At 32.3% G+C, this 27,571-nt stretch overlaps 1 protein-coding gene across 1 annotated transcript in view; it reads left to right on the plus strand.

The window, feature by feature from the left end:
• Positions 1–27,571, plus strand: part of TM9SF2 (transmembrane 9 superfamily member 2) — a 70,133-nt gene that overhangs the window by 23,502 nt on the left and 19,060 nt on the right. Inside the window, exons 2-11 of the mRNA XM_074191964.1 lie at positions 1,932–1,999; positions 3,271–3,364; positions 5,261–5,388; positions 14,488–14,617; positions 15,775–15,899; positions 17,087–17,192; positions 19,116–19,195; positions 20,414–20,522; positions 23,733–23,865; positions 25,884–26,003. Coding sequence (XP_074048065.1) covers positions 1,932–1,999; positions 3,271–3,364; positions 5,261–5,388; positions 14,488–14,617; positions 15,775–15,899; positions 17,087–17,192; positions 19,116–19,195; positions 20,414–20,522; positions 23,733–23,865; positions 25,884–26,003 — 1,093 coding nt within the window. The remainder of the gene's footprint in view (positions 1–1,931; positions 2,000–3,270; positions 3,365–5,260; positions 5,389–14,487; positions 14,618–15,774; positions 15,900–17,086; positions 17,193–19,115; positions 19,196–20,413; positions 20,523–23,732; positions 23,866–25,883; positions 26,004–27,571) is intronic.

The raw sequence follows: 27,571 nt of genomic DNA on the forward strand, positions 1-27,571 counted from the left end.
GCAGGCTCTCCTGATGATATAGTGAATATACTAATGTGAAATTAAAATACGAATATGTAAAACACCATACAAATAATATAAACTGCTATTACTAAGGAAAATAGTTTTCGTTTGTTCTCTATCTGGGAGCCAGTGTCAGCAAATCAAATATTGAACTTACATTTGACTTTCCTTTAAATCACCTGACTTGTGAGCTGCCACCCCAGTATGATGACTGCTGAGTGTAAAAGACATATATATATATATGTCTTTTTTTATTTATATATATATATATATATATATATATATATATATATATATATATATATATAATCTTCTTGCAGTTGAGTGGGCCTATAAGAACCACAGGGACTAGAGATAGCTGTATATCAAAGATATTTACATTCATACTATATATAGTACTTTTACCTAGGTGAACTATCCTAACTCCCATAATATTTTCAGATAGCACCTATCAGTCCTGAGCAAAGTAACAAGCATATTTGCTATCTGTGAGAGATGACCTTTAGTAAAGTTTCCTCATGAATACACTCTTAAAAACCCTTATCTTTGTCGCTTTGAAAGCTAGGTCATTCTCCTTAATGACCTATGATTTCTCAAAAATAAGGTAATTAGGGAACTGGACTAGCTTCCTTTCTGATTGGATGCCTCTAAATTTGGCCAAAGGATATGCATAATGAGATTTTTGTAAAACATCACTTTTTAATAGAGTATTGATTAGTTATAAATAATTATGGCAATAAGGTATTGAAAACTATAACTTTCTAATAGGATAGAGATTAATTCTGAATAATTAGGATAATGTGGATTGAATTTGCTTTGCGCAGTTTGGGTAGTATTAGTAAAAGAAATTGTGAGCTACTATTTTTGACATTCCCTGGCCAGTTCTACTTGAGCAACAGGGGCTTTGTCCCTTTCTCATGAAAAGGAATTAAGAAAACCTTTTCTGCTCTCAGACTTTAGACTCCAAACTCTTGATTCCTGTGGTCATTATCCCACAAATAAGTTTCTTAAAATTGACTTAATAACCATGCCAGCGGACCTTTATTGTTAAGGTAGCCAACAAATATTTTAGGTGTTTTGAATTCTAAAAATCTCTTCCTTGCAGAAGAGATTGTTTAGGAATTCAGGATTTTTCTTCCATTAAGAATTAAGCCTTGGGGGGCCGCTAGGTGGCGCAGTGGATAGAGCCCCTGCCCTGGAGTCAGGAGTACCTGAGTTCAAATTCGGCCTCAGACACTTAATAATTACCTAGCTGTGTGGCCTTGGGCAAGCCATTTTAACCCCATTTGCCTTGTAAAAACCTAAAAAATAAAAAAATATAAAGAATTAAGTCTTTGCCATTATGAATAAGATTTCTCCTATATGCCAAGTTGTCATTGTCTTCCTCTTTCTCCCTTCTTATGGACTAGGAAATTCATTTTTAGTTTTAAGACTTTATACTAATTATTTTTATGGCCAAAAATATCAATAAGTGTTATTAAGATATTTTGTAGAATTTTATTGATGAAACTGTTATATCTAAAATATATCCCAAAATAAAATAATTTGAGTGCTTAGGAATGAGATCCTAAATTTGGAAAGCTTAGCATACATTTTTTTAAAAGATGTTAATAGAATCATTATTGGTGAAGTGAAAATTGTAGTGAAAATATGCCAATATATTTTCTAAAGTTTGTAGAGATAGAAAAGACTTTTATAATATTTAGAACTTCCAGCACAACTTAAATTCAGCTAAATTAATCTCCACCTTTTAAGTAAACTTAATAAATATGTTTTGTATATTAAGTAAAATACTTGGAATATTCCATGTTGTTCAGTTCCATGTTTTCAAACGCATCAAACTATTTTTTAACTCAGAGCAGGTTAAATCTTTGTCACTTCAACATCTAGTTACTTGTTATCCTAATTTTGTATTTCATCATTTTCAGTCTGGAATAGAACTGTTTGTGAACAGGCTTGACTCTGTGGAATCTGTTCTTCCTTATGAATATACTGCGTAAGTGTTTTAAAGTTTGGTTATATGTAAAGTTTTCTATGTCTCATCAAAAAGTGTTTGCATTTTAAAACTTTTGTTCATATTTTTTCCCACAGAGCATGAAGAAAACTTGGCTTTTTATATACTGGGCATTAAGAGTTTTTAAAAAGAAGGGATTTTTAGTTTTTATAGTATTAAAATATGAACTTCATTTTTTTGTCTGTTTTTTTTTCCATGACATACACAGGGTTACTAATTAAAATATTGTTTTTCCTCCGGTTTAACTTAATTAGAAATCAAGGTACTTTTAGTTAAAACTATTTGCACATTGAATTGTATCACATATAGTTCTTTACTTTAAATTATCTGTTAAGCTCTCTAAAACAATTATGTCCAATAATTTTTTCAGCTTAATGCAAATGAAGAAGCTGAATTTTAAGGGTTTTTTTTTTTCTCTTCGGAAAATATAAGATTTCTTCCCCAAAATTAGGAAGAACTAGAGAAAGATTCTTTAGAACTGGAACTTCAATGACCTGTAGTATTTGATAACTTTTTATGTATTTGTAAGAAAAATTTTAATAAAGCCTCTTATTCTTAAAATCTATATACATAATTTTAAAAAGTCTTCTTCTGTATCACTTCCCAACCCTTTCCTCAGTACTTTTTTCTTTAGGCCTCCCCTTTTTTTTTTCTTGAGTTTATATATAGGACAAAAACAATTGAAAATTTAGATATTTTTTATATCTAGAATATAATTTGAGTTAGGAAATAATGGCCCAGTCTAGCCTTTTATTTTAAGGGTAAATAACTTGAAACCCTGTAAGGTTAAATATTTTAATTGACATATTCACACAACTAGTTAATAGTCAAACTCTCATAAGTCCTAGACTATTACTTGTTTCACAGTGGCACAGATAACTACACTAATTTATTTTTAATCTAATATATGTACATATACCTTTGGGAACTAGAATTTACTTGGGAATGAAAAAAAATGCGCGCGTGCTCCCCCCCTTTGTCATATACAGGAGAGAATAGTTTGAAACTAACAAAAAGAAATAATCTCAAATAATAGCTTAAAGATTCATTCTATAATTTATATTAAGCAATATTATTTAGGAACATAAGTAACCAAGTTAGGATTCTGACTAGATTTATCAGGTTTTTCACTGAAATTAAAACATTGAATATTACTTAATCTGTTCATGAAATCTGTTACTTTTTGAGATGGTTGATGGTATATGTTTTTGTTTTTTCTCTTCTTGAAAAACCAATACTTTCTTCTTCTCCAGGTTTGATTTTTGCCAAGCAGCAGGAGGAAAGCGTCCATCTGAAAATCTTGGTCAGGTATTGTTTGGGGAAAGAATTGAGCCTTCTCCATATAAGGTTTGTATTTACCATTATATATAATTGTGAACTAAGCACAAATTTTAATTCTTGAATTTTTATCAACATAAAAATTCATTGGTGTGCATTTTATTAAAAGACAAGATTAGGGTAGGAATAAATTAGTACACATGAGGGTACTATTAGACATAAACTAAATATTATTGTGTGAAAGATCCCAATGTTGAAATATTTTACTAAATTATATCTTTTTAAAAAAATTTTCTAAAGTATATCTTAAAAAGTTCTTGCATTCTGTTGTATAAAGATTTTTTGCCATACTGGCTAATTTTCAAGGAAATAATTGTAACACCCATTCTTAGATTTCCTTTTAACAACAACTAAAAGAAGTCTTTCTTTCAGAGCTTACTATTATCCCTGAGTTGTTGGTATAGAATAAAGTTACAGACTTCAGACAGCTCAAAATCACAGACTTAAAGACATCAAAAGCCTTCAACCTAAGGAGGTGTTTTGATCTTTTGAAAATAGGTTTTAAGAATAGATAATTCTCAAAAATAAAACTATATAGAATGATTTTTTTTTGTGACCAGTGACTTTTTCTTCACCATGCAAATATAAAATATTCATTTTAATAGCATAGTCTTTATATGGGAGGGATGTAGAAACTATCAAACAGGGATAGATAATCAAATCTAAAACAAAATATAACTGAAAGGAATTCTGAATCAAGCATTATGAAAATGAATCTGATTTCCTCCTAGATCTCTTCAGGTTTCAAGCTCGACAAACCAGATGATCATATTATGTATCTTGGAGGGATTGAAGGAATCCAAGTAATCAGTCTAAGTCTCTTTTAGATGAGGAAACTTGAGTGGACAGTGATGGGATTCAAATAAATTAACAACCAGTTTGCCAAACTCAACATAAAATTAAGTATTGGTTCTGCCAAACTGGTACGAACCACCTGAATCCCACCACTGGGTCAAGAGCACTTAAGTCCTCAAGGTAACTTAGCTAGTTTATGGCAACGAGATGCCTTTTCCATTTTATCACAAGAGTTTCTATTGCTGTATTCTACCTTAATTGCCCAGAGTTCTTTAGGTTAAAGTATTCTGCCTAGTTTTATTATTTTTAAGTACAGTAAAATTACAGCTTACATACAGCTCAGAAGAATGTTGTGTGCACCTAAAGTTTTAATAGTTTTATGCTTCAATACTCCCCTTATTTGAATTCTTAAGTGCATAATTAAGTACTTCCAAATATGTATTCTCATGTATTTTTCTAGATCAAATTGCATTCAAGATTAGATTTTTATAAATAATTATTGAAGAAACAATAAAACAAGTTATATTCAGAAACTCATTCCAAATTATAATTTGTTTTAAAACAATGAAAAGAGCCTATTTATAAAAAAAAAGTTTTATTACAATATGCCATGTTATACATTTAAAAATTGATCATTGGACTCATGTTGAAGTATTATTAAAGAACCTTAAATTTGTTTTAAAAATAATGATTTTTTTCCTGAATTTTGTTTTTTCACAGGTAAGCTCTTAAAGATTATGATTGTTTTTGTTTTCAATAGAATAATGATCCATTGTTTCTACCATAAAAGAGCAAATACAGACAAAATTCAGATTTTTGGCATATAGACTAAAATCTAAATGGTCTGCCAAGCTCAAGTTTACATCAAAAAAAAGAAAGAAAAATATTGTCTACTTACTAGGGAAAAATAGATGGTGAATGACTTTTAAGAGTGCAGAATAAGATTCTGTTTTTTAATCTGCTAAAAGTATTTTTAATAAGAGGATTTGACATTTGTGATTAAAATTCATTTTAAATGATTGGAATAATTTTGCATTCATTGTGTATATGACATCTGTAAGTATACCTAGGTTTCTTCTATTAATTGACATTACATTTTTTTCAATACAGTTTTCATTTAACAAAAAGGAAACCTGTAAGCTTGTATGTACAAAAACATATCATACAGACAAAGCAGAAGACAAGCAAAAATTAGAATTCTTGAAAAAAAGTATGTTGCTGAATTATCAACATCATTGGTAAGACATGGAATTATTTAGTAGGCTAGTTTTTTCCTTTTCAAGATGATATATTGTTGGCCTGATGTTAAATTTAACTTTATAGGTGAATGAGTCTTTAAAAATAAGTTTTTAATGACTTGAAATTTTTAATTAGTAACATTTATCAGTAATTAGTAATATTTAGCAGCATATAAAATAGTAAATTCAGACTTAAGGAATGTTTAATACAATAGCTGTTAAAAAAAACCTTTTAGTTTTTTTATTCTTTTTTTGTTACCATGACATGTAATCCCTTATTGTAATCCCAGACCATTCTCATTCATGCATTTATGCTTTAGTAAACGAAACTGAATCATGAAAACGGCAAATCAAAATATATTGCCTATTGTTTCAGTACAAACTTTTAGAAGTAAGGTTAGACAGCCCTGGGTGAGTCTATGCAGTTGTATATTTAAGCGATCATTAGTATAGGTATCTTGATCATAACCTTTTTTCTTTGAAACTTACTATGATTGGAAGAATTAATTAACCTTTGCCAAACCTCATAGTGAGTCATTCCAAATTCAGCTAAGCTTGTCCTTTTGTTCATCACTGGTTTTGTACTCTAGACCTTTATAGCTTGACCTGCCAGAGATTACTTTTGGATGGCATTGCCTTTGGGAGCCCACAGTCATTTTCATGCCCTAAGGAATCATCAGGGCTCTTGATAGTTTAATATGTATGTTGATAAGTAAAAATTAAGTCTCGACCTGATAGTCTAGGAAATCTTTATAGATAAAATATAGTCATAATAATCAAGAACTGAGATATTCCAAGGATCTTAAGACTATTGTTTACGTAATTTATTCTTTTGAATTTTTCTTGGAAAGGAATTTATCTTTACACATTTGTGTAGTGTATACATAAACTTACAAATTAGACAAACAAATAGCTAAAGTGATTAGAATCACAGTGGTTAAGTTATAGTGATAGTTTGATGTAATCCTTTCCCATTCTTGTAGCAGAAATTTAGTTTTCTGTTGAGTTTGTCATATATTTATGATGATCCTTTTTGGTGCTTCTTTTCATCATATTCATTGCCTTTAACTCTGTTTACTTCTACCTAACTACTCTACCTAACTTCAGCTGTTATCTATCCAATATTTTGCTTTTCTTCCTGTCTCTTGGACTGCTCTTTTCTAGTCTTCTTGTTCTTCATTCTTATTTTATGTAAGTGCCTTGACCTTTTCAAACCTATAGTTCTGCTGCTTTTCTTACTATACCCCATTATTTCAATTATGACAAGAATACACCCAAATCTCTGCCTCTAATAATTGAGTTTCATACAATTTTCAAGAAATCTTTTTGGTGTCACAACCACACTTCAAAAAAATATGTCTAAATGTTAGCTTACTTTATTTCTTGGCTAAACTTTCTGAACTTGGCCATCTTTCTGAATTTTTTGTTATCAGCAACATTACTATATTTCCATTGCCCCTGGAATTCTAAACTTAAAGTAAATATGTAATTCTTCTTTCTCATTGCTTCTGTCCGGTCTTATTGCTATATCCTGCCTGTCCTCCTTTCTCTTCATTCATTCCAGTAATGCTAACCTGGAACTTAATCACTTTGTATTGCAATTACCTACAATTGGTACATATTCCTGGTTCCTCTTCTGTAGTAGCAAGAATTAATATCTTTCATTGTCCTTTTGATTACACCATATACTTTCCAAAGTCCTATAATTCCAAATTATAAATATCAAATCAGTTTGCATTTTCTGTTTATAGTCTTTTTGCTAACTGTTGCCCACTCTCCTTAGGATTCTCCCATCATTTACGTCTCGGCTCTGATATATACTAGACAAAATCAGATTTTTTAGGGGATCCAGTTTCCTGGACCTGTGTGGCATCATTGATATTAGGGTTTCTAGTGCCAGTCTATATTCAGGAATATAGTTTCAAGCTTCAGTGACTTGTCTTTGGTCACAATCATCAGAGGCCAGGATCTTCTGATCTAAGGCTAGCCAATGTGTCCATTAATGAATCGATTATCTATTATTAAGCTACATTAAGTTATCAATGTGTTGCCAAGCACTGATGATATGGAGACAGAAAGTTATATTCTGTCAGTGAAGCAGTATGTGTACATATAAGTGTATACAAAATAATTATAGGGTAATTTGGCATAGAAGGGGAGGTAGCTTACTCTAAAATTGAGGTGACATTTGAGTTGAACTTTGAAAGAAACTAGCTTTTTTTTTTTAAGGCAGATGGGGTTAAGTGACTTGCCCAAGGCCACACAGCTAGGTAATTATTAAGTGTCTTAAGCTGGATTTGAACTCAGGTACTCCTGGCTCCAGGGCCGGTGCTCTATCCACTGTGCCACCCAGCCACCCCAGAGCTAGCTTTTCTAAGAGACAGATGAGAAGGGCATTCATTCCAAGCATAAAATGTCTCAAAAAATGAGTTGGAGCCAGGTTGTAAAGAACTTTCAATGCTAGAGAAGTTGGAATTAATCCTAAAACTGAATTTTCACAAATTCTTAATGTCCCTTATTGTCCATTCTATCCTTTTTTTGACAGAAGAACTAAGCCATAGAAGCTGTTTCAGTACCTGACATTCTTATTTTTATTCCAGAGGTTTGTTTGTTTGTTTGTTTTGGGGGTATTGTTTTTGGGGTTTTTTTTACCTTTGTGTGCACCTAGAGTATGGAATTTTTGAGTTGAAAAGTCATTCTTCCTTCAACCTAGTCCTCCAGATACACACTTTAGGAGGCCTTCTTTAATTCTCTTACCTCTCATTTTGTCTTGCCTCTCTATGGGTAAAGTTAAGTGTATTAGAACCTTTGTTATCTGAATCCCTTTTGATTTTCCCAGCAAGTCTGAGATTATTTTCTATAAGGGACTAAACTACATGGGATTCTAAATTTCCTTTTTAGTCCAGTGTCTAATCAGTAAGTAAAACTAACAAAGTCTACCCCTAAGCCTGTTTTCTCTTCTTTCTGTCAGGGATCCCCAAGTTCCTAGATCGGATCTTTCTTTTGGTAGCAGAAACATCCTCCCTACTTTCCTCTTTCCATGGAAGAGAAAAAAATAGTTCCCACACCAGAGAAGGGCAATAACCATGTTACAGATTTCCTCCCTTAATTCTTCTGTCAAAAAAAGGATAGATGGCTGTAGAGGTAGAGTACCACCATATCATGAAAGACTTTGAATGCTAGGAAAAGGATTTTTAACTTTTCTCAGTAAGGAATCGGGACCACTGAAAATTTTTGAGCAGAAGAGTGACCTGATCGGATCCCAAGTAATTCTCATTTATGGCATCTTTTTTGTTAATTTGTTTCTGCAGTCATTTGAAGTTTGCTCCCTCCTACTTTATTGTGTTATAGAGATTCCTTTAGGTTCTTGAAGGCTATTCTAACAAAGCAAAAGTTCTGACAGATTTTATTTTGATTTGGAAATGAGCTGGTGATTTGAGAACCAATGAACTACAAGAGATGCTTATAAGCATCTCTTAAAGATCAATTACAAAAGGGTAATGGAATGGGGTAATTAGAAAAGCACTGGTCCTGGAATCAGAGAACCTGAGTTCAAATCCTACCTCTGATGCTGCTACCTGTATAACTTTCAAAGTCATAACTCACCTTAGCCTCAATTTTCTCATCTATAAAATGAAGGGGGTCAGGCCCTTTTAGCTTGACACTTATGTTCCCAAGTAATATTGGGGTTATAGTTTGCATAGATAAAAGAAGAATCCCACCAGTGAAATTATAGATCCTTAACATTTTGTAGTGTATATTTGTCATAATCCCTTAAGTAGAATTTGAGTTTCTTAAGGGAGGAAGGAGGAACAGGGAACATGATATTTTAACTTTATAGCTCCGTTCCTATCTTCAGAACTGAATAAATACGTTGTGCATAGTCAACATTTAATGGCTGTGTGTTGAATTTATTTGCCAAGAAGTTTATAAGATTAGAAAATCACCATAATATCACAAAGAATTTTAAAAATTCAAAACCATTAAAGTTTAGTATCTTTGAAAGTTATTAAGATTATTAATAAGCCTGATAGATAGATAACTGCTTAAAATGAGTCATTCTTGAAGATTACTTAGAAAAATGGTAGTTAGAGGGCACTCGGGTGGTGCAGTGGAGAGAGCACTGGCCCTGGAGTCAGGAGGACCTGAATTCAAATCCGGCCTCAGACACTTAATAAGTACCTAGCTGTGTGACCTTGGGCAAGTCACTTAACCCCATTACCTTGCCAAAAAAAAGATTGAGAAAAATGGTAATTAGAAATTTGTCATTTTTATTGTTGCCTGAGAAGTTTGAATTTGCCTACTAAGGTTTTCATGGCTAGCCCTAGCTAAAGGTGTAATCTGAGAATCAGAAATTTAATTTTCATATATGTATATATGTAAATATATTTATTTATATATATATATATATATGTATATATATATTGTGTTTATTTTGGAGACAAAAAGTTCATTCTCCAAAGTTCTTTATAACATATTTAAAAAACACAGATTCATGTTACATAAATTTGTCAATTTTTTATTTAGGCTGTGAGAGTGGAAACTATTCTGCCTAGTTTGAACTGTAACTTCAGAGTAGTTGAATGAGTTAACAGAGATACGAATGGATATTCTTTTTCTTCTGGAGTAAGAAAAAATTTTAAAAATATATTGTAAGATGTTAATATATTGTAAGATGTAAATATATTGTAAGATGTTAGCATAAATTTAGAATTATTCTCCCTTTGCACTAAATTATCTTTTTACAACAGATTATTAATAACTCCAGTAGATCAGGGAGTAAATATAACTATTTAAAATTTTTTATGAGTTTAATTATCAACAGATTTCATTACTCAAAGAAGACCTTTTTTTTAAATGAAGTATATATCACACTAAGATGGTAACAAAATTTTCATATTTGTGTTTATTAGTTTTTTGTTTATGTCTGTATTTTTTGCATTGTCTTATTCTCTTTTGGGAATGGGCATTTCTTTCACTACTCACTTACACTCTAATACCCCAACCCCAATACCCCAGAAATCTTCCTTTGTATCAAAGAAGTAAAGTGAAACAAACCAAAGTGGCATATTGATCTTATCTTAGTGTTGGTGTTCCCCTGCATATCTAATCCATCATCTCTCTTCTGAGAGTTGAAGACATACTTTATCATTAGTCTTACCAAATGATGGGGCAACACTGTATTGACCATAGCCCTGAAGTCTGTCAAAGTTGTTTTTTATTATTGTGATCATTGTGTAAATTATTCTCCTAATCTGCTAACTTCACTCTGCATCAGTTCACGCAAGTCTTCTGAGGTTTCTCTGAAGCCATCTTTTTTTTTATTTTTCTTAGAACACAGTAATATTTCTTTTCTTCATATGCCAGTTATTTTTTCAGCCATTCCTCAACTGATAGCTAATCCATTCCAACTCTTGGTTTTTCCCGTTATTTACAAAAAAAGAGATTCTCATTAGATAATAAAAAATGCTTTTTAAAAATATAATTATATTATTTATTATATAAAATTTTCATACCAGTTAAATATTATGTGAATAATAAAGGTGATACTAATGTACTTTTTGAATAGTTGAAAATATAGTTATTTTTTTCTTAAACTGAAATTTTTCAAGTGGGTTTAACTTTGGCAATTTGAATTCCTTTAATCCTACTTATCAAAGGATTAGCTGAAGAAGGCTGCTGTGTTAAGACTTCATTTCAAAATGAATTTCTATTAGCTTAGATAATAAACTTAAGATATGTCTTTAAAATAAAAAATAATAATTGCCTGCTGATGATTCACATTTCATATATACAGCATCTTAATTTTTTCAGTATGTTGTATCTGTTACAATAGTATATAACTGGTATAAATGTAGTAGCAGTACTGATTGCCAAGTGTTAAAGAAAAAAATCTGCTATGATTATACTTCATTCCCTATTAAAAATATTAAAGTTATTAATAACCATTTTTTTGGCCTCTCAGGAACTATTCTAGAAAGTTTTGAGCTTCTTAATTTATATAACTTTGACATGTGCTTCTAGATACTTTATAGTTTGGACTGTCAGCCTGCTGTTTGTAATAGTAAGCAACTGATTCTGAAATTTGGTAGAATTTGCATCATTATATAGCATTTAAATGTGATGAGATATGTTTTATTAGTTCATTAATATATACCTTGGGTTGAGTATAGATATGTATTTTCACCACTGGAAGCATACATTAATTAATAAATAAAACATGCCCTGGAATGAATTAATGTGATAATATAGCTAACATTTTTAGTAACTATTTTTTTTAACTTCTTGCCAACACCACAGTGTCCTTTGAATATAGGAAACTGCTAAGATTTAGGTTCTGTTTTTCCATTGCCATAGAACTCTTTTTAAGTCACTTTTCTCCCCTTAGTTAATTCTTTAAATAGGATTTGTATCTCTGCAGTAGTACTGACAACCTCAGGAGTTTTAAAGGTCTTTATGAGATTTGATTCTCTAGTTCAAAGCAATGCTTCTTCCAAGAACTATTGCTTAGAAACACACAATATTATAATCCTGTAATTTGTACTTTCTTGACCCTGACCTCAGGTTTCATACCCTGTTGTTAATTCCCTTCTTCAACAGCAGTTTCTATTATTGAATTATTTGAGTGACAAAAAGTTTTTTTTTTCTTCCTCAAGGACTGGATATTTTGTTAGAGGAAAATAAGTTTCAGACGATCCTGAATACTTAGTATATTGGTAGATCATCAGCTATATTACAGATGTTTTGCAATCATATTGCATTTTGTAGTATGAGTACATGTTAAAGAAGGATATAAACTAAACCATTTTATTATCCATATAATGAATTAGTAAAATTGTGGTAATTGGACATGATACTAAATATCATCTGGTTTAATTCAGATTTGGATTCTTAGAATCCATTCATTAGAAATTATAATATCTTAGAATTGTAAGGGACCTAACATTCCAATTCTGTCTTATCTGAATCTTCTACAGTACTTGACAAGTATTCATCAGTTTTCCATTTAAAGACTTCTAGCAGTAGGAAACCCACTTGCTTCAGACTGTTCATTTTCACTTTGGGCAGCTCTTCCTAGAGAATACAGAGAGGCTTTTTTTTGTGTGTTGGTATCCACAGTCCTTACCATAGTGCCATGCACAAAGTAGTTGTTAAATCAATATCTACTGAAATGTCATCTGAGAGTTGGATTAGACTGTCCAAAATGAAAATGAACAACATTTATTGAGTACCTGAGGATGATATTTGTTCTTCATTCTTTTTTTTCATAAGGCAATGGGGTTAAGTGACTTGCCCAAGGCCATACAACCAGGTAATTAGTGTCTGTGGTTGGATTTGAACTCAGCTCCTCCTGACTCCAGGGCCACTGCTCTATCCACAGCACCGCTTAGCTACCCTTGTCCTTTTTTTTTAAAGAATGATTTTAATTATTTTGAGTTTTACCATTTTCCCCCTAATCTTGCTTCTCCCACCCCCACCCCGACAGAAGGCAGTCTGTTAGTTTCCGTTATTTCCATGGTATACACTGATTTAAGTTGAATGTGATGAAAGAGAAATTATATCCTTAAGGAAGAAAAATAAAGTATAAGAGATAGAAAAATTACATAATAAGGTAATGGAGGGGTGGCTAGGTGGAGCAGTAGATAAAGCACCAGCCTTGGAGTCAGGAGTACCTGGGTTCAAATCTGGTCTCAGACATTTAATAGTTACCTAGCCATGTGTCCTTGGGCAAACCACTTAACCCCATTACCCTGCAAAAACCTAAAAAAACAAAAAAGATAATGGGGTTTTTCCCCTAAATAAAAGATAATAGTCTTTGATCTTTGTTCAAACTCCACAATTCTTTCTCTAGATACAGATGGTCTTCTCCATCACAGATAGCCCCAAATTGAGCCTGATTGTTGCACTGATGGAATAAGCAAGTCCCTTAAGTTTGATCATCGCCCCCATGTTGCTGTTAGGGTGTACAATGTTCTGGTTCTGGCTCATCTCGCTCAGCATCAGTTCATGCAAATCCTTTCAGGCTTCCCTGAGTTCCCATCCCTCCTGTTTCTAATAGAACAGTGGTGTTCTATGACATATATATACCACAGTTTCTTAAGCCATTCCCCCATTAAAGCCTTGTCCTTCATTCTTGAAGACGATTACATCAGGGAGGTGATGCCATGACAAGCTCTTGAATTGGATTTGAGTGAGGGGGGTACTGTGCTAAGCCAGAAGTCTCACTTTCTCCTCCAGAGCCATCTGAGTCCAGTGGCCAGATAAGAATAAGGGCAACTAGAGATGGCCCTGGATATCAGGCAATCAGGTTTAAGTGACTTGCCCAATGTCACACAGCTAGTAAATGTCAAGTGTCTGAGACCAGATTCAAGCACCTATCCTCCTGCTTCCAAGGCCAGTACTCTGTCCACTGAGCCACCTAACTACCCCTTCAATAAATGCCTACTCACTGACTGAAGGCTATCTATCTTTCAACTTCTCAATATATGACATGATCTTTAGTTATTATACCACCTTGATTACCCTGTGGATGTGATTCATTTTTTAGCATCATTTTTTCTTATATATGACACCCAAAACTAAATGTGAGCTTTTTTTTTCCACTTTGGTTTAATCAAACCTAATCAGGTCAAAAATAAGTAGCACTAATACTTCTCTTGTTCTAGGAGAAATAATTCAAGTTGGCTGCATTCATCTTCTTGATTGCCATGATATTGTTCATTTTGTTGTTAACTGTGACTCCCAGATTCTTATCAAGTATATGATTGACTTGGTCAAGCTTTGGCTATCCTGTCATTGTGCATTTGATTTCTTTTGTGGTTGTAGTTGTAGGATTTTACCTTTATTTATTCATATTATATTTCATCTTATTAAATGTGGCCAATTCTAACCTGTTAAAAAATTGAGAATTTTTTCAGTCCTTAATTAGCCCTTTTAGTTTAGTGTCATTTCCAAATTTGATCATTTATAGATATTTGAAAAACCAGTTTTGGTGAGATAATCTTTATGAAATAAATGTTTTCAGTAAATAGTTCTTTGAGGTAGCTAGTGGTGACTTTCTTTGGAATTTTGTTTTAATATGTATGTGTATCTGTGTAGGATTGTGGATAACATGCCTGTAACATGGTGCTATGATGTTGAAGATGGACAGAGGTTCTGTAATCCTGGATTTCCAATTGGCTGTTATATTACAGATAAAGGCCGTGCAAAGGATGCTTGTGTTATTAATGTAAGTTCATTAATATGTTGAAGTACATTTTTCTAAGTAAAAAATTAGCCTTTCAGCTCAGATTTTTGTGTGATTAAGTGAATTTAGAATTTTACTTTAGAATTAATTTAGAACTGACCAGGTTATTTAAGTATTATTTAACTTTAGATTTAAAATGTACAGTAACCAGACTGTAAATCCTGTCCAAGGAGATTTGGATATGTAAGTACCAAAAGACCTTCAATTTAATTTAGTCTCAAGGATTTCATCATTGTTTGGACTCTTGGATTTTTCTAAGAATTTTTCTGTTTCTTTGTCTCTTTTTTTTTTTTTGGAATGTGAATTTTGTGATTACAAAAGGTTGGACTGGAAAAGATAATTGTTTCCTTATGTTGAATGTTTTTCAGCATAGATGGTAGGTTTAAAATTGTAATAAATTTTAATTTAATTAAATTAGTATTGATGGACATAGTTGTAGACATTAGCATGAGTTTGATTTTGAAACATTAATATGTTAATATATTAGTATAGTATTGTATTATAATATATGCAATATATAATGAAATAATATGTAATATAATAGTAATATAACATTAACATATAACATATTGATGGCCTTCTTAATTAAGAATATTGAATAGCTAGTCTTTTATGGATCAAGTGATAAACTTCCTCAGAGCATATGTATTTAACTGTATATAAGTTAATCATTTCTTTTTTAAAAATCATTATGTTGGGGTGGCTAGGTGGCGCGGGGATAGAGCACTGGCCCTGGAGTCAGGAGGACCTGAGTTCAAATGTGTCCTCAGACACTTAATAATTGCCTAGCTGTGTGGCCTTGGGCAAGCCACATAACCCCATTGCCTAGCAAAAAAAAAAAAACCTGATCTAAAAAAGTCATTATGCTAATGTCATTCTGAGTGAATATTTAGACATTTTTTACAGTTTTTGAAAATCCACATATTCAGGTTTTTATTAATATTTGACACATAAAATAAGACGTATAAATACCTCTCCTTTAAATTTAATTGAGAAAACTTAGAACCTAGATATTCTTGTCAAATGTTGGAGGAATCTTGCTTTTAATATTGACTGATAATCTTACTGTGATCTATTTTTTTTTAATGTTATTCCAGCCCTTCTCTTCTTTCCTTTAACTTTTAAATTCTATCCCACAGTCAGATTTCCATGAAAAGGATACATTTTACATCTTCAACCATGTTGACATAAAAATATTTTATCATATTGTTGAAAGTGGGGCCACAGGAGCAAGATTAGTGGCTGCTAAACTTGAACCAAAAAGGTAATCACATAATTAGCTGAAATAGATAAAATTAATTATGGATTAAAACATGCTTCTTTTTGGGGGTGGCTAGGTGGTGCAGTAGATAAAGCACTGGCCCTGGAGTTGGGAGTACCTGGGTTCAAATCCTGTCTCATACACTTAATAATTACCTAGCTGTGTGGCCTTGTTTAACCCCATTTGCCTTGCCAAAAAAAAACAAAAGATGCTTCTTTTTTTATTGGTATGATAATTTAGCTTTTTATGACTTGGGCTTGAAAGTCTCTTTATCTTGGTTCACATTATGTTTTGAGTTTCTGACAAATCTTATAAATTTTTTTTTAGATTTTATAGCAAATTATAGAGCCAGAAAAGAAGGGTAGTAGCTCTTTGTTATTTTGTTGTTATTTTGTTTTTCCACTTCAGAAAGCTTTGAGTGTTTTTTTCAGTTGCTATTTTGAATTAGAGACTTTTGATAACTTTATCTATTCAGGAAAAACTTAATTTAGAGTGTTGATAACTTTATCCATTATTATGGGTAGTCTTCATTTCTAAGACTCTAGTGTTCACATTCCTAGTTTTTTAAGATACTTTTAAAGAATATTTCTGGGTTTTGCTAGGTAGTACAGTGGATAGAGCACTGGTCTTGGAGCCAGCAGGATGGGAGTTCGAATCCAGCCCCAGACACTGAACACTTACTATGTAACCTCGAGCAAGTCACTTAACCCAAATGCCTCATATCCAGGACTAAATACAGTCATCCTGATTCATATCTGGCCACTGGATCTAGATGGTTCCGGAGGAGAAGGAGAAAGTGAGGCTGGTGACTTAGCACAGCACCACCTCACTAAAGTGCAATTCATGGCATCACTTTCCTTCGATAACAAAGGACAAACATCATCATTTCTTGGTGTTGCATGGGAAGGCATTCATCTATCACTTATGAAATTCTTAGCTAAAATACAAATATAAAATATTTTCTTTACATGCTATGCTAACTGCAGTCTCCAAAATTAAGCCATATAGAAATGTCATGATAAGAAATTAGTTAATTTTAGGAAAAGGGAATTTCAAGATTTCTTTAAATTTTTTGATGCCATTCAGATGTATTCATATCTAAAAGTTTGTCTTTTAATTTCGTGGTTTACATTCTTTAAAATTTCCTTTTTTTTACAACATTTTGCCTAAATATGTATTTCTTCCCACAGCTTCAAACATGCAGAGAAAGGTGACTGTTCTGGACCCCCAATGGATATAAGCAATAAGGCTTCTGGTGAAATCAAAATTGCCTATACTTATTCAGTTAGTTTTTCTGTGAGTATTCTTTATTATAGTATAAAATTTTTCTTTGAATTTACATTATTTAAAATTATTCTAAAATAACAAAACTATTAAGAATTAATAAATTTTTCTCAAAATGTCAAATAATTTTAACTTATGAATACCCTGTATACTGAAAGTTTTATTAGTTTGTTCAAGAGGTGGTAGGAAATGAATGTTCATTTAAACCTGAGGGCATATATATAAAACCCAATGAAAATTTTCTAACTTGCATAATGTAAGTTCTTCTAATTAGAAAATTCAGTTTGATAGATATAGATTATATAGCATCCTGATTGTAAAGCATTTTAGTGTGATTTATAGCATTATCTTTTGCTATAGAAAGGAATGATCATTCTTTTTAGGTTTCATGAAGGTTAATAGACACATATTTCATCTAACTGGAAAATATGCAAAATTAATTATATGACTTTCCATATTACTTTTCATTTATTTAAAAAAAACATTCAAAAGAAACTTTTTATCCTAGGAATTATTATCAGTAATTTTGTTCACCATCTTTTCTATGTTGTTTGTTAACATTGAAATATAGCATTTATATAGGAAGGTGCAAGAATGGGAGAGTAGAAGACCTGGGTTCTAATTTTTATTCTGTTTCTAAGCTGCATTTGTGATCTTTGCCAAATCTGAACATTTTGTGAAACAGAGGTAGCTCTGAAACTTAACGGTGACACTTTAAACCAGTCACTTAAGTCTTGTCTGTCTAGACTTCCTCAGCAGGGTTGTTGTCAACTCAAGTGAGGCACTGTAAGAATTCCAGGTGCTCCATTTTCTTTTTACTTCTTGTAAGGGGCTGGGATTAGGTGGCCTGTCCGGGACCACGGGGCTGGGTGGTTGCTGGGCCTTGGGTGTGGTATGTGGGCTCAGGGCCTCTTGGCCCGAAGGCCGGTGATCAGTCTGCTACGCCGCTCAGCTACCCTACAGCACATTTTAGAAAAGGGACAGAGTGAAAGAGAAAATATAGTATATGGTAGTGGGAAGGTATGAATGGTGGGAGTTGAAATCAGCAACTGCAACAGTGGAAAAATGTGGGAGTCGCTTTTGTGATGGACTTACCATAAAGAATGTGATCGACCCAAGACTGAGCTGGTGGTGTTGGAACAGACTGAAGCACATTTTTTTTTCTTTCCTTTACTTTATTTTTCATGAGGGTCTATATTCTTTGGGGGGAGGGGGTATTATGTTTACTCTTAAACAAGAATATTTTAGCAATTATAAAAAAAATTGTACAAAAATAAAAACTAATTAATTAAAAAAAAAGGAATGCCAGTTGCTCAATAAGTGCTTGTCTCCTTCCTCCCTGAGAGGACTAAACTCATTTCCAGCTCTGAAATGTCATTATTTCATTTCAGTGTACATATCTTATGTCTTGATTATTTCCCCACAAAAGTCCTACTCTAATACTTCATTGTGTCATTCAGTTATCTCCAGGGCCTTGAAAATGCTGCCAAAGCAATATTAATTATAGAAGGTCCTTCCCCTCAGTTTAGAAAAGTTAATTACAGGCTAAGTTTATCTGGACCAGCCTAGATAGCTAAGGACAGAAAGGCTTGTTCCCACATTGGCTGCAAGATAATACATTTTTAAACTGTATTAACTCACTTTTCTTTGAATCAGAAGAATTATATTCTGCAAGTAACAGCAAACCCATTTGCTTTACAGATGAAGAAATTGAGATTGAGAAGTTAAGTGACCTACCTTTGCCCATGTAACTAAAAATGTCTTAGATAAGAATTTGAACCCAGGTCTCCTGATAACCTAGTCTAGCATTTTTCTCACTATAATATGTGATGACTTGTCATTATATGTGCTTCACATCCTCCTTCAATTTTTTTTTTGTGGTTTTTCTTAATGTACTTTAGCTTTCAGCTATTTATATTTTATTTTTCCCCTTAGGAAGACAAAGAGATTAGATGGGCTTCCAGATGGGACTATATTTTGGAATCCATGCCTCATACCCACATTCAGTGGTTTAGGTGAGAGAGCAGAGCTATTTTATTCTCTCCTGCTTATTTCAATCTCTGTATATATCGTTCCCTAATCCTATTATTTCCCTCATCTTTTCTTTCTTTCTCCTTCCCATTTCCCCTGTCCACATAGGGTATCATGCCCTTGCCTAATGCACCCAAAGGAATGTAGATTTTGATTGCTGAAACCTTATGAATCTTTTGGAATTTACTTGTTAGACTTCTTTCTTAAGAACTGGGCCTCTAACTCAAGTCACTCAGGTTCTCTTTGATTGGCCAACTGTGGGTTCCAGGCCAAGCCCTACTTTTTCATTGTTTGGACTCTCATTGCTCAGAGTGAATGTTAATAACAATTGTTTCTGTTTTGGCTAGAAACCCTGAGGTTTTTTCCCTTCCCAGATTGACTTTTTTATTTCTTAACTAGGTAAAAGAATCTTTAATCTCTGAATAGGCCTTACCTCAGTCAGACTAAGATTTACTAAAGACTTTAGCTTAAAAAGGTAAAAGTATTCCACTGTATCCAGGGCCATCTCCAGTAGTTTTGATCTATATCTTGTCAGGAAACCCAGATGGCTCTGGAGGAGAGTGAGGCTGGTGATTTTGCAGAGAGAGCCTTCTGTCACTTAAATCCAATTCACTTACATGCTATGGCATTACCTCCCCAATGTCATGGCCCCTTTCGAGAATGAAGGACAAAAAATAGCTGTACTTTTATAATGCTTTTCTTTTCCTCTCCTATTTGTTAATTTATTCCTCTATCAGTATTTGTTTCTCATCTTCAAAAAGTTTCCCTGATTACAGATAGTCACCTCTCCTTCCCATTTTTGTTACCTCACTTTCTCACTGGGATTTTTAGCCTTGTGTCCAATTTCAGGTATTATATGGGGACCCTATGATTTGATTTTAAAAATATTTTGATAATTAAATTTCAATATAATTTGTTTCCTTTGAAATCCCATATAGTTTATTTTATGCATTTAAAAACATTCTGAGAAGGGGTTTCTAGGCTTCATCAAACTAAAGGGGTCTATGACCCCAAAATAGATTTAAGAACACTTCATTTGTAAACAGCAGATGTGATGAATAAAGCATTGGCCTCAAAACCAAGAAGACCTGGGTTTAAAGTGCATCCTCAACACACAATTGCCTCCTTATATAGAACCTATCACCATTATGAAGAGTATCCAATTTGTAGATTGATAATTAAAGTACTTTTTCTTCTTGTAGCATAATGAATTCCCTGGTGATTGTTCTCTTCTTATCTGGAATGGTAGCTATGATTATGTTAAGAACGCTTCATAAAGACATTGCAAGATATAATCAGATGGATTCAACTGTGAGTAAAAACATTATATACCATTATCTATATAGTTTTGATTGATGTTTTCCATTTTTTACTTTATTGAAAAATGAAGCCTATTTTTGCCTAGTCTCAATTTTCATAAATTTGACTATTTAGCCTATTTTCAATTTCTTTATAAACTTGATAATTTAACAAAAATCTTTTAGTTGTACTCAGGAATTTATACTTTGTATTGTTTTGAATTTTCAAATAAATATCCAATTATATTTCTGTAGTGATGTCTGGCATTTCAAAATCCACAGAATCTTATAGAGCATTTAAAAAAAAGAATAGGTTCTGTATTGACCTTGTTACATTAGCTTATTAGGGGCAAAAAATAACTATTAGGAGCAGTCGTAGCCTTACTGTTTTTTTAATCCTTATGTCATCAATTTGCCTATTTATAGACCCAGAGTGAAAAGGAACACAGTTTTAATTTTAAGTTTATACATTTATATGTTGCTTTTCTTTTGGTGCACTCAAAAGTATGTCTCATACTTTTTCATTTATCTTCACTGAAAATTAATATGTGTTTTACAGTACAGATTATACTTACATACAAATTGTCTCGTCCCCCCCGTAACTGATAGAATTAATTTCAAAGCAAGTTGTTTATAGATTGAAATTTTAATTGTTTTGCTTTTACTTATTTTATCTCCCATTGATTCTAAAGTTCTTCAGAGAAACTTCAAAGTATCTTTATACTGTGCTTGCCCTTGTGACTTCTGTAAATTAGCCTTTTAGATAAAGATAACTTGGCATTTGGGTTACTTGGCCAGCCCCATCTGAACCGCTCTCTCAGCAGTGGAGTTTGAATGCTTGACAGTTAAATTAAAGATAGGACCTCAGTGTTTTAATACTTTGTCTTGTCATATAATCTTCAGATCTTCCTAGGCAATTCAAATGAAAGTGCTTCGGTTTTCTTGGTGTAGTGCTTGGGTTCAGATTTCATAGGCATATAACAATGAAGTCAACACAGTGGCTCTGTGGATAATCAGTTTTGTAGGCAGTCTAATACTGCTCTCTCTCCAGTACTTTTGTTTCTTAGAAGTCACAAGATTTGAAAAATAATATATTTTATTTACTTCTATATATTTTTACTTTTTAATCAAAACTGAACCACAAAAGAAATAAAATTTGTTTAAATAAATGACTGGGATAAATAGATAATCCTATTAGGATAAATAGGATTAGCAAAATATGTAACTCTTTTTTTTGTTGTTGTTTAATTGGGAGAAAAAGTAAAATAAATTTATTGATATACAATAAATCTTGCAGTACAAGCTAGCTGCCATTTATGCAGCACTTTGAGACTTGGAAAAAGCTTTGTAAATGTTATCTCATTTGATCCTTTTAACAACCTTGGGAAGTGGGTACTATTATTAGCCTCTTTTTATAGATGAGGAAACTGAAGTAGACAGGTTAAATCACTTGCCCAGAACCACAATCCTAGTAAATGTTTAAAGCTGAAATTTTTTTTTCAGTTTTTGCAAGGCAAATGGGGTTAAGTGGCTTGCCCAAGGCCACACAGCTAAGGTAATTATTAAGTGTCTGAGACCGGATTTGAACCCAGGTACTCCTGACTCCAGGGCTGGTGCTTTATCCACTGCACCATCTAGCCGCCCCTAAAGCTGAATTTCAACTCAAGTTTTCCTGACCCCAAAACCTTCTGTCCTATACACTGCTCCACCACAGCTTCCAACTTCATGCATGTTCTTAAATATTTTACTAGGCAGTATGTCTTATTGCAATGCTTATTTTGTACAATTGACATTGCAGTCATGAGATTTTGGCAGTCTTTGGTTTTTCATTATGAAACCACTTTTACCACCTTGGTTATCAAGTTCATTTTTCCTGCTTTAGTCTTAATTATAACTTGTAGGTTTCTTTTTTTGTTATTTAGTTAACAAAAATTTTATTTTCCACTCCATTATTTTAAAAAATGAAAAAAATAAACTTTTTTTTTTAACAAATTGCAAAATCATGTTTTCATTGACCTTACAGTATAAAACTGTATGTCTGTCTACACCTTGAGTCTATCTCCTCTGTTTTGGGAGGTAGGTACGATGCTTCATTATTGGTCTTCTCCATTCTAGATTGATTAGAATTCTTAAGTATTTCAAAGTTTTCATTTATAATGTTGTTACTATATAAATTGTTATGGTTTTGCTCACTTGTATGAACTCCCTATCAGTTTATATAATTAGCTGACCAATTTTTTGTGTAACTTATCTCTTTGATCATTTCTTTAGATCATAATAATAATCCCTTGCATTCATATGACATAATTTGTTCAACTATTCTCCTCTTGATGGGTATGCCCCGTATTTTTAAGTTATTCGCCACTATGGAAAGAGCAGCTATTTTTTTTTTTTACATAGATGTTTTCTTCTTTATTTAATCATTTTGGGGTTATAGGCCTAGTGATGGCCCAACTCAAAATGTACACATAGCTTAAGTAAACTGTTTAGATATTGTTTTTCAAAATTGCTGGACCAGTTCTCAGCAATGCAATAATTGTGCCTGATTTTTTTTTTGATAGCCCTTTGTAATTCACACACACACACACACATACACACACACACACACACACACACACACACACACACACACACACACACCTTTTTTTGGGGGGGGGTATCTATGCCAATTTGGTAAATGTGAAGTGGAACCTCAGAGTTGTATTCATTTGCCCCCAATTATTAATATTTGAAGATTATCTTTTCAAGGCATCTGCTAATATCTACATTAATGAAAAACCCTTTCTTCTTTGATCTCTTCAAAATTTAGACCCTAGTAATGGGCTAGGTGGCGCAGTGGATAGAGCACTGGCCTTGGTTCAAATCCAGTCTCAGGCACTTGATAATTGCCAGCTGTGGGGCCTTGGGCAAGCCACTTAACCTCATTTGCCTTGCAAAAACCTTAAAAAAAAAAGAAATAGAATCTCATGAGTTTGAGTTTGTAATTATTCTAATTATTATTGATTTGGAGGTCTTTTTTTTTTCCTTCTATAACCACATTTATTGTGACTATGAAAAAAATCAACATTAAATCTCAGTGTTTATCTCCAAATGAAATTTTGTTGCTTCCGAATTTATAAAAACTAATGCTGTTAATTATTTTTTTCTTAATTCATATTATTTAGACACTGAATTGAGTGATCCTTTTTTGCAAGTTTGACACTTAACTGTTTTTGCTTCTTAGGAAGATGCTCAGGAAGAATTTGGCTGGAAATTGGTTCATGGCGATATATTCCGTCCTCCAAGAAAAGGAATGCTGTTGTCAGTCTTTCTGGGATCAGGGACACAGATTTTAATTATGACTTTTGTGACTCTTTGTAAGTGTTAAGTAAAAGAAGAAAACGAGAAATGTTTTACTGAATATTTTCATGAAAAACAGCTTGCTAAATGATAGAATTGGACTAGGTGACCTAAAGCTCCCTTTCTGCATCCCTAAGTTTAATACCCAAGGGTACTGGATTTAGAGTCATTAAAAATGAATTTAGACCCTAGGTCTGCTTTTAATTGTATAATTTTTTTTCAGTTAATCTTTCTGGCCTTTTTTCTCTTCTGTAAATTAGGGTATTTGGCCAACAAGGCCCTTATGGCCCCTTTGAATTCTCCATCTATAATCTTAAATCAATAAAATGAAAAGGGTTGAACTAGTTTATCTTAAAGTGCTCACTCTTATTCTCTGTAGTGCTTAGTGAAATCATGATTGTAATACCTGGTATTTATAATAGGGCCTACTATGTGCTAGGTACTGTGCTAAGTACTTTATCAACCTTGGGATTGCTATTATTATCCCCATTTTATAGTTAAGGAAACTAAAACAAATAGGAATTAAGTGACTTGCTTATGGTCATACCGCTAGAAAGTATCTTTAGGCAGAATTTGAACTCAGGCATTTCTGATTCTGCTCTCAGGATTATATTTTGTGTATCACCTATTATAGTGGGTACAGAGGTCTTGCAGGGTTCTGGAAGGGTTGTGGTGAAGAAATGGAGGTGGTAGAATGTCAAAGAGAAATTTTTCCTGTTCTGAAATTTTATTTTTTTTTTTTACTTTAAATTTTATTACTTTCCTTTCCCTTCCTCATTAAGGGCAGATATTAGAGAAAGTCTTTATCATTTTAGAAAATGTGACCAAAGAGCAAAAGAATAAATTAAAAAAAAAAGGTTTAGAGAGTTTGGAATCTGTTATCCATCTTTTTAATTATTTTCTTCTAACCAACTCTTTGACTCCCATATGAGGAAGCCCCTTCTCTTTTAGACAGTAGTTTGGGGCAAAACTGATGTAACACTAGGGAATGTCTTGGTTTAATATTTTCTGACAAATATTTAGTTCATCAAGTAGGCGATGCTTAGTTACTGTTTTGTGTCAGGCATTACCAAGATCCCAAATCTGCTAATAGCTTCTCTTGGATTCATTAAATGTCTGCTAGCTTCAGGGGAAGCAGAGACAAGAAACCTGTTGCCGTTTTCAAGCAACTCCTGTCTTATCATGAAAGACATCCTGTAAATACATATGTGTATTCAGAGTAAAGAAATAAATCCAAGCTAGGTGGAGGGGGCAGGGGGGCAAAGACTAGCAATTGGGGAATCAGGAAAGGCTTCATGTTGAAGGGGGTACTTGATTTGAGTCTTGAAAGAATTTTGAATAATCATTATTGCCATAGTGGTAAGCACAGTTTAAGGAGTAGACTGGACTTGAATTCATTATTGTATTTGTTAAAATGCTTCAATATATGTAAAATAAGGTATAAACCTTAAAAGAGCTATACATTTGCTAGCCATCGTTATTATTAAGGTAATACTCCTTTTCAGCATTTTTGTTTTACTATGAAAGTGGTGTTTTTTCCTTGATTAATTATTAGTTAGATTGATCTCCTATATCTCTATACTATAACATTTTAGTTCTTTTAAAGGAAATAATACTTTTAATTTTGGCACTGATAAAACTAATAGTGATCATCATTAAGCTTCACTTTAACTACCCTTTATACAGGACATAATCAAGTGTGGTTTTTTTATGACAAGGAATCATTTAACAGCCCTCTTGTCACATTGAACATCATTTAAACAATGCTAAGATTAAACACAACGCCTTGTCATAGTATATACTTTGTCAGCTCCTCTCATTCTTTGCCTTTTTTGTATAAATGCATTGATAGTTTTATCTTAATAGCCAAAGCAGTCAGTAATTCAGATATTCATAATTATTTAACAAATTAATTGGGGGGGATGCAAATGTATAGCCTATATTAGATTACCTTCTATTGGGGGGAGGGAAGGGAAGAAGGGAGAAGAATTGTAAAACTCAAAAACTTAAAAATTAATTTTTTTTTTATCTTTAGTTTTTGCTTGTCTGGGATTTTTGTCACCGGCTAACAGAGGAGCTCTCATGACTTGTGCTGTGGTCCTATGGGTGCTGCTTGGAACTCCAGCAGGTTATGTTGCTGCCAGGTTCTATAAATGTAAGTAAACTCTGTTTTAAATAAACCAATGTATAAGTTCATTAGTCCAGACTTTTCATAATATTTTTTATAGATTTATTCAATTTGCTTTAAATATATTGTGGAAATATTTTGGCATGCAACTTTGTTCTTTAAAAGTTGTATATTAATAAATTGATAATAATGTAATAACCAAGCTCTCTTTTCATTGATATACATTATAATTGCAGGATTGCTTTGGCTTTATTTCTGAATGATCCTCTGTTGGCAGTAATGCTTAATATGTTAAGTTTAAATTGCTTAATTAATCTTTTAACTTTTTCTTTGTTAAAAAATGAAATCTCTCCAAGCAGTATATTTCCCAGGAAGCCCAGTATTTAAAAATCTATATTGCCTTTTTTTAAAAAAAAATAAAACAGTGATCATTGCCAAAGTAATATGTACAGATTTGAAAGGGAATATACCCACCTGCATGAGAAAATTAAAGGTCTTTATATATATATATATACCTATATATGTATATATTTATAAATATGTTATATTAATATATTATTATGTATTATGTATATATCATATAATTAATATGTTATGTAAAATATATAATATGCTATATATATATATAATACTTTATAATGTAATTATATATGTATACACACATCTGGTTATATTCTCTTTCAGAGAATAATAGAAGGTAAGGGTTAAAATTTTCTCCAGCATGAAAAGTTAAATACAGTAAGTCCCAAAAGTTTTTAAGCGTAAGAACTTAAGCACTAAGACTTTTGGGATACCCAATATATAGACAGAGATAGAGATATATAGATAGATAAAGATTTTTGGGTCTCTAGGTAGAGGAATTGAAATGGTTTTCATCAACACCTGTGTTCTGTCTTCTTAGCCCAGATTATGATTTTCTTAAGATAGGTATTTTGTATTTGGGAAAAAAAGGTTAAATTCAATTACCACTAAGCATACAGACTTTCTTTTAACAAATGATAAATTATGAATATATGGAAGTATCAGGGACCATTTTGATTAACTACTTTATTATTTTTCTGTGCAGGCTTTATTAGTATTATTAAGTAGGCTTCATTTGGGCTTTCATATTCCTCTTAACAAATTATTTAAGTGTTAGGTTTTTTAAAAAAAACTTACTTTTTGATTTATATAGAGAAATTAAAATCTATAATGTAATTAAATCACAAAGTGTATATTATAAATTGCTTACAATATTGTATGTCTCCTGCAGTTAGTCCCATCACAATGATTTATTCAAATCATAGAGATGAATATTTCAAGATAAAAGGAAACAACATGTGCTGTAGAATTGATCTTGGCTAAGATTAGCATTACTAAAATAATATACTGTAGATACAATTCCATCACAACATAATTTTCTATATAATGAAGACATGCCATTTCCTACATTATACTGGTGCAATACTGATCTGGTCACACAGATCCTTTCTCCAAACCAAATCTTTCCTTAAATCATCTATAATTTAAAAGTACCTGATGAAACATAGGCAACATTATTACTATCTTAAAGTATTCTGGTGATGTAATGTTTAAATAATGAAATAATAGGTAGA

Source organism: Macrotis lagotis, chromosome 6, assembly GCF_037893015.1.
Source record: "Macrotis lagotis isolate mMagLag1 chromosome 6, bilby.v1.9.chrom.fasta, whole genome shotgun sequence".
Taxonomy (NCBI): domain Eukaryota; kingdom Metazoa; phylum Chordata; class Mammalia; order Peramelemorphia; family Peramelidae; genus Macrotis; species Macrotis lagotis.